The following is an 8,261-nucleotide window of genomic DNA, read 5'->3' as shown; positions in this document are numbered from 1 at the left end:
GGCTTGCTTGACTTGCTTTCTAATAGAACCCAGGACCACCAGCCCGGGGATGGCACCATCCACAATGGGTGGTGCCCTCCCCCATCAATCACTAAGTAAGATACTGTTCTCTGGGCTTGCCTACAACCCAGTCTCATAGAGGCACTCTATCAACTGAGGCTCTCTCTTCTATGATGACTGTAACTTGTAACAAGTTGACATAAAAGTAGACAACAAAACAATTGAGTAGATTCAGCCAAGTAACCACGCAAACTCAAAAAGTCTTCTGGCTTCATGGGAGATGTTAGTGCTGTTAGGAAGAGCAAGCGACCAGGCACATAGACCCATACCATGCAGCCCACTTGTCTTCACAAGACAGCATAGCTCACCCATGCTCCTACATCTGTCCACTGCCCAGAGGTAGAAAAGGCCATCCTCTCAGACAAGTATTGTGCCATCATCCCACTTTGTCTTTTCTGTGCACTGTTTGAGGCCTTTCCAGAAGAAACTTTGTTCAAAGTGAAAGATGTTCATATATGAGCTAAAATGAGTTTACTATTGGCCTACATGCTAACCATAAAACTAAATCTTAGAAAATAAGGGCAAACTCCTGAGGAGACCTGATAGACTAGGATCAAAAGGAAGGAGAGGAGGACCTCCCCTATCAGTGGACTTGGGAAGGGGCATGAGTGGAGAAAGATGAAGGAGGGTGGGACTGAGAGGGGAGAAGGGAGGGGTTTATGGGGGAATACAAAGTGAACAAAGTGTAATTAATTAAAAAAAAGAAAAGAAGGGCAATAAGAGAGAAGACTGAGGACAATAGTGCATGCCTATAATATGTGCAATTGAGGCAGCAGTGGAAAAAAAAAATCATAAGCTACCCTGGGCAACATGAGAAAGCAGTATGCTTTATAAACAATAGCAAGTATCACAAATCTTATGAGATAAGCTTTTTTAAAAAAGGCAAGGGACACTGAGATTCCTAACTTGGATATCTTCTCCTATCAGGTGAATATGGACTAAAATAATAACGAGAAGATTCTAGGGTGGACATTCATTGCAAATTCTGTCCAATATGTTTCTGAAAGCCCTCAAACAAGTGGGTGTTTATGAAAAATGGAGTCAGAGCCAGTAACCAAATCCTTTCATAATTTGCATGTCAAGCCACTTACTTGTAGTCATGTGACAAATAAAAAGAAATAGGAAATCACTCTCAACTAAAAGAGGAAGCATTGCAGTAACGCTGACGAGTGTGGGAGGATTACTGGCAGACATCACTTCTCAGTGAGGAACCTAAAAGTCGGAGTCAGACAGAATGACAATAATAACCACAGAAGCTACCGACAATTATGTTTCCAGTTGTAACATCTTCATCACTTTTGTGACCTCTACAATAGGCTGTATTATTGGCATCATTGGCAATGGCTTCATCACAGTCATCTATGGGACTGAGTGGGTCAGGAGCAAAAGACTCCCCATGGGTGACCACCTTATGTTGGTGCTGAGTTTTTGCAGGTTCTTGCTACAAATCTGGACAATGATAGAGATTACCTACAGCTTATTATTCCGGGTCATCTATAACCAAAATTCTGTGTATAAACTCTTCAAAACCATCACTGTGTTTCTGAACTACTGTAACCTCTGGTTTGCTGCCTGGCTCAACGTCTTCTATTGTCTTAAAATTGCAAACTTCACTCACCCTGTGTTTCTTATGATGAAGCGGAAAATCACGATGCTGGTGCCTCAGCTCTTGAGTCTGTCAGTATTAGTTTCCATTATCTTGAGCTCCTTCTTCTTTAACGACATCTTCAAAGTGTTTGTGAACACTTCTGTCCCCATCCCTTCCTCTAACTCCACAGAGAGGAAGTACTTTTCTGAGATCAATGTGCTCAGCCTGGCTCTTTTATATAATATAGGAATCCTCATTCCTTTGATCATGTTCATCATGGCAGCCACTCTGCTGATTGCCTCACTCAAGAGGCACACCTTGCACATGGGAAACAACGCCACAGGCTCTGGGGACTCCAGCATGCAGGCTCACTTTGGTGCCATCAAATCAACCAGCCACTCTCTCATTCTCTACATTATCAATGCACTGGCTCTATTTATTTCCATGTTAGGCATCTTTCATATCGACAGTCTCTGGAATAGTTTGTGCCAGTTTATCATTACTGCCTACCCAGCTGGCCAGTCAGTGCATCTGATCTTGAGAAACCCAGGGCTGAGAAGAGCCTGGAGGCAGTTTCAGCAACATATCCATCTTTACTTTAAAAGATAGATCCAGTGACTGGAACCAGGAGAATTAAAAAAAAACCTGGCCCAACTAGTTCTGTCTTTCCTCACAGATCTCTTCATTCACTTTTCCCACACACAAAACCTGCTATGACACTATTATCCTCCAGGAACTGGATTCTTACGTGAGTGTGAAGTTGGATTAATCAGAGAATCAAGTAGCAAAGCAAGTTGAAGATAGACTCAAAAAAGCCTCTTGACACATATTTTTCTGTATCAATATCTGTCCCATACTGGTCTCTGATGTCCACAACACCCTGAGGCTTAGGAGGAGATCTCAGTTCAACTGGGAGAAGCACTGATTGTTGTCTGTTATCTACTGAGCACCTTTTGATTCTTGAAGATATCTTGGACTAGATAGAAAATCATCTGCTCAGTCTACTTCTGACACCCAAATAACCCAGAGAGTACAAAGAGGACTGCCATCAGACATAGTGTTCAGGGCGAAAAGGGAAACCAGAATTCCTACAGCGAAAGAGATGTAAAGGGAAACATTGACAGAGCTATTAAGACGTAAGATATTTGGTTTCCCTAAAAAAAGGAGGCTTTGGATTTGACTGAGTGGAGGCCATGTGTACTACTAATGAAACGATAGGGTGTCGTTCAGCTTCCAGATATCTCCAGAGAGGGAGATGGAAAGGTGAGAGAGCATGTGAAAAGAGTCTGTAAAGACCAATAACACACGGAGTTTCTCTGGATTAAGTGACAAAATAGAAGGCAGAAGATGGAAATATATATGGTTAACTGAATTATTTATTTTTCCAAGTAGGAGGGGATGAAGCAAGAAGAGAAAAAAACAAAAATGGAAGGGAAAGTGTCACGTAAACAGAAAGGTCAGATAAAATGTCTACTTTGCTTACTAACCAACTCATGGCAATCGAGGGGGCACCTGCTGGCTTTATCTGTTCTAGGACTCCTTGAAGAAACTAATGGGTGAAGGGTTTCATAGGAGAAGCTGTGGAAAAAGAAAACAGTCTTCCTTGTAACTTTTCAGAGGGCATTGACAGCATTGTTTCAAAGGGTTGTTTACAAAATGGCAACTTGAATATTTCTTCTCTTGTGTACTTTGTAAATAAAAATTACTCAAGAAAACACAAAGAGAATGTTCCTGCTGACAGGAAGCTTAGTGAGATCCCAACTAAAACCTGAAATTTACAGCAAAGACAAAGACGAATTCTGTGCCCCCTTGCCTCTCAGATTCATGAGTCCATTACACCTACAAACAGCAAAGGAGAAAAATAAGTTAAACACACACACACAAATATGTTACCTTCTAATTGTGAAAAAGTATTCTTTTTATTTAAGTAACACTTTATTTGAGTGACTATTACATTCTTCTAGTTGTTATAATAAAGATAAAATAGATTGCAAGTTTCATCCCAATACCTAAGGAATAGTGAAAAAAAAAACAAAAACAAAAAACAGTTTCCAAGTAACAGATGCTGATAAAGCACTTCCATAGCCACCATATATATGTATGTTTAAGTGTGTGTGTTAGTGTATATATGTATATATTCTATATATACTATATACAATATACACTATACTATATACACTATATATATAATATACATACACACACACTATATATATATATATATATATAGTGTGTGTGTATGTGTGTGTGTGTGTGTGTGTGTGTGTGTGTGCTACTATGTCTCAAAAGTAACCAGAAGTTGATTTGGAGTTGATATCACATTAACGGGAATCCTGACAAGATGCCACAATGGATAATCCCTCTCTGGGCTGTTCTGAAGAAATAGCATCTCCTTGCTTGCAGGAACCTAAGGCAGCAGGAAGGAAACTGAGTAGCTCATTGATGCTGTGTGTTGTGCTGACTTCAACCAGATGACTTTCATTCCAGGTCACTTTCTTCTTTTATGTAGAACTGAACTCCACATCCGGAAAGGACCAGAAGATTTGCTCTTCAAGTAGGTTTGTCTTAGACAGAAATCAGAAGTCCTAAAAAGAGACAAAATTATACTCTGCTGAACTGAAGAACACAACAAAAATGTTAAAGCCTGGCTTGCTGCTGCCCTGGCATCCTTCCTGGAGGTGCTTAGATGCTGTGTATCACCCTCAGGGAAATGCAAGTTTCCTTTTCCTGGTCTGGATGTTTATAAACTGCATGGGAAAGGTAGAGAGCTTTTTGTGGCTCAAAGACCCCAGTCTGGATGGCTCAATACCAAAACAGAGGGTCTAGTGTCTTCCCTTAGATCCAGCTGAGTTCCCATAAATGAAGGGTACATGGAAACCAACGTCAACCTAAAATCTGTGACCTGAGGAGTACTAGGCTATCCCACAATCCAACAGCATCATCACTACCTTTCATCTCTCTGGATGTCTGCTAAAACACCACTGTGGTTTCTGTGTGCTTTGGGTTTGTGGGTAACTTCGTTTTTCATTCCCTCCTGTGTCTTTTGGTTTGGGCTCCTGAACAAAATGTTCTCTGTCTCCTCTCCTAAATAGGACAGGAGCTACCTACTACAGGAGAGGCAATGGATTCTGGGAATGGTCATCTCATGTGTCTTCTGGGAAGAGGTAACAAAAGTTTCTATTGAGAAAAAGAAGATGGAAATATTCAGGAGCCTGTAGCTGAGCATGAACAGGTCTGGGCAGGAATAACGTGGGAAGAGGAGCTAGGAGAGGAAAAGAACTGTGAAAGGGAAGGTGAGGGGTGCTAAGAGCTGAAGTTGATCCTCACCAACCTCAGTTTGGAAGAAGTTTTCTTCTGACAGTGCTGGCTCAGTACTTCATACCCAGCAAGACAAAGGGTCTTCCATGAGGATTCAGAAGAAATGTTTCTAAGTAGGATGTGTCCTGGTTGAGGGTGGGTATGGCAAGGTGTTCTATGTAGGTACATTCATCTACCAACAGCCTTTATTGAGAAAATACAGTGTTCTAGTTCATCTTTTAAACACACACACACACACATATATCTATATATGGTGATATAATATGTATATACATGTATACACAATGGTTTATGAATGCTCACTCTCTCAGGTGGCATCAGGAAAAAGTGTAAGAGAAAATGGGTTTTCAAAGTGATACAAAAAAAGAAAAAAGGACTGGAGGGGCCTGGAGAAATGCCTCAGAGGTTAAGAGCACTTCTTGCCCTTCCAGAGGTCCAGAGTTCAATTTCCAGCAATCACATGGTGGCTCACAACCATCTATAATGGAATCTCGTGCCCTCTTCTGGTGTTCAGGTGTACATGCAGGCAGAACATTGCATACATAATAAAATAAATAAATCTTTTTAAATAATAAAATAAAATTTTAAAAAAAGACTGGATAGAGGTGTTTCAGTAATTGAGAGCAGTTGCTGCTCTTGCAGAGGACCCAAGTTCAGTTCTCAGAATCCACATGGTGGCTCATAATCTTCTGTAACTTAAGTCCCAGAGGATCTGGAACATTCTTCTGGTCTTTGTGGACATGAGGCGCACACATGGTACACATACATTCGTGCAGGCAAACATTCAAGCCTTTAAAAATAATAAATCTTTGTCTAAAAGAGTGATACAAACAGGAAAAGAATCTGTGATTCCCAGGGCTTTGGTGTGACTCAGCAGTAAGCCAGATGAAGAGAAGAACTCCAGATTGGAAAGTTAATAGAAAAGCCTCCTAGACAACTTGGACAATGGCACCTCGACCCATGCAGTCCCTATGGGCAGGAAACCATACCTGAGTCCCAGACGTGCTCTTGACTAGTGCTAGACATTGGCTTGAGACTGCATCTCTGAGCCTCTGCTTCTACATCTGTAGATCACAACATCCACCTCTAGACTGCCTGGGCCTGGCGCCCACTCAGACCTAGCTGGATACACAGAGCACTGGGCCTTTCTAGTACACCCCTGGGCATGGGTGCCGAGTGTGAGTATAGGCTCAGTAGTAGTTTGTTCTACATGAGTGGAAGGCAGAAACTGGAAGGCTGGTGCCCTGGAGCCTTCAGCCCCTGCATCTCCACAGGGCAAGAAGACAAGTGGTTGCCAGGCAGCAAGCATTCCAGTTTCAGCTGCCTGGGAACTGTTCCAGTGCTGATTTGAACAAAATAGGGCACTAGGTCAGGGGTCAGCAAGTTTTTCTGCCAAAAGCCAGATAGCAGACACTTTAGATTTTGTGAGGCACAAAAAGTCTCTGTCACAAGGACTTGCCTCTTGTGTGGCAGCACAAAACTGTCAGAGATGTTTAGATGAATCTATGTGGCTATGCTCCGAAACAATTTTCATTATGGACACTAAAATTTGAATTTCATATCCTTTTCAAGAGCCATGAAATACTACCCAGCTCTTAAGTTTGTTTAAACATTAAGAATGTAAAATATGCCAGAGGTAATGCAAACACGTTTAAACCCAGCACTGGGGAGGCAGACAGGTGGATCTCTTAGTTTGAGTCTAGCCTGGTCTACTTCAGGACAGCCAGGGCTACACAGAGAAAGGTTGTCTAGAAAAAAAAAAAAGACTGTAAAAACATTGTTAGTGTCTGGTCTATACAAAGGAGAGGAAGAGATGGGGAGGAAGAGGTTTAAAATTCCATCAAGCCCCAGTTGTAGCCCCAGTGTGACGGTTAGGTTTCACTATAAATCACAAATGCACAAAATAACAATCTTTGCTATTCAGCTTTTCCAACACTTTATCGCTTGTTATTTCTCCAGCTGCTTTCTACCCCTTTTCAATCTGTCCCAACACAATCCCACAGAGAGAGTCAGTTCCCAGAGACCTCCTCTGCCTTCTACACATGCCCTATACTGATGTTTGAGAGAACACCTGTGCACGAGTACACACACTGGATGATAGAAAAATTAAATTAAGGCCAGGGAGATGGCTCATCAAGTAAAGAATAACCTAAATTGCATTCCTGGGACTCACATGGTGGAAGACTAGACTCAGCTCCAGCAAGTCATCCCCAGAACTCTAGAATGCAGGAGGATCAGAAGTTCAAGGTCATCCTCAGTTATGCAGCACGTGGCCTAAAGAGGATACATAAAAACTATCTTAAAAAAAATAATAAGCCTTCCGTTTTTTGTAAAACTAAAACATTTAGTTTATAGTTTCCCCTGTGAAGGGAGGACGCAGGCCCTAGTATTTGAAAGATAATCTGAAGCCACTCACTCAATAAGAGGTTCCAGCTTTCAGAGTGTTTGAAGGCATTATCTCCAGCTTTCAAATAGACACGGCCTTGACAGCCATCTCTGCTAAGCTGAACCTCAGGACAGACCATTTCCTTACTGTGTCTAACCCTGCACCGCAAAGCTTTAGTTTTGTGTTCTTTTCGTGAATATGTAACAGGGTGGCTTATTGTACGATGGTGTGTAATGCCCAGAGCCCTCACGGTCTGTGAGGAAAAGATACTCTTTGATGCCAAACAAAGCTCTAGATTTGAATTTCTGCTATGGTGATCACGGATACGACTCTTGAGACTGTCTTCCTATCTGAAAAACCGAGATAATCATAATAGCCACTTACAAAGTTGCTATGAGACTCCAAGGTAATGATACGTGTGCAATATACTAGAAAACATCATGAGAAGATCGATGCATACATTCGTCCAAATGAACACATACTCAGCAATTCAAAGACTAAGTCAACAGAATTTTCTCCCTATAAGAATGAATTGTCTGAGATGGAAAGAATGACTAAACGCATTTGGGAAATACTCTTTGTGCAGTGTTGGGGAGACTGTGTCGTGTAGGTGGAGTCAGGGATGTAAATTAGGCCTTAAACGGACACACTTAAAACTTCTACTCTACAAAATATAAATGTTTTCTAAATCCTGGCCTTCCTCCATTTTGCTGTTTTGCCGGTGGAAGGGAAGACCTCAGAGAAAATCTCTTGATTTCATTAAGTCAGTTAGAAGAGAACAAGACAGAAAGAAATGGGAATTTTCCACTGAGCAGCTTTTGCGATAGGCATAGGACAAGGCTGCAAATTAGAAAGGGGGTCCTATTGCACCACACTCTCCCTAGGGAAAGCTGCTATTTGCATCTCCCG

General features: G+C 41.7%; 1 protein-coding gene across 1 annotated transcript; it reads left to right on the top strand.

Annotated features, from left to right (window-relative positions):
* Positions 1–1,294: 1,294 nt before the first annotated feature.
* Tas2r40 (taste 2 receptor member 40) lies at positions 1,295–2,257 on the top strand. The gene has a single exon (XM_055598279.1). The coding sequence runs from the start codon at positions 1,295–1,297 to the stop codon at positions 2,255–2,257; it is 963 nt and encodes a 320-aa protein (XP_055454254.1).
* Positions 2,258–8,261: the final 6,004 nt, after the last annotated feature.

This window comes from Psammomys obesus, unplaced genomic scaffold (assembly GCF_907164565.1).
Source record: "Psammomys obesus unplaced genomic scaffold, mPsaObe1.curated_primary_1811, whole genome shotgun sequence".
Lineage (NCBI taxonomy): Eukaryota > Metazoa > Chordata > Mammalia > Rodentia > Muridae > Psammomys > Psammomys obesus.
The sequence above is the reverse complement of the archived record's forward strand: the minus strand, read 5'-3'. Positions and strand labels throughout refer to the sequence as shown.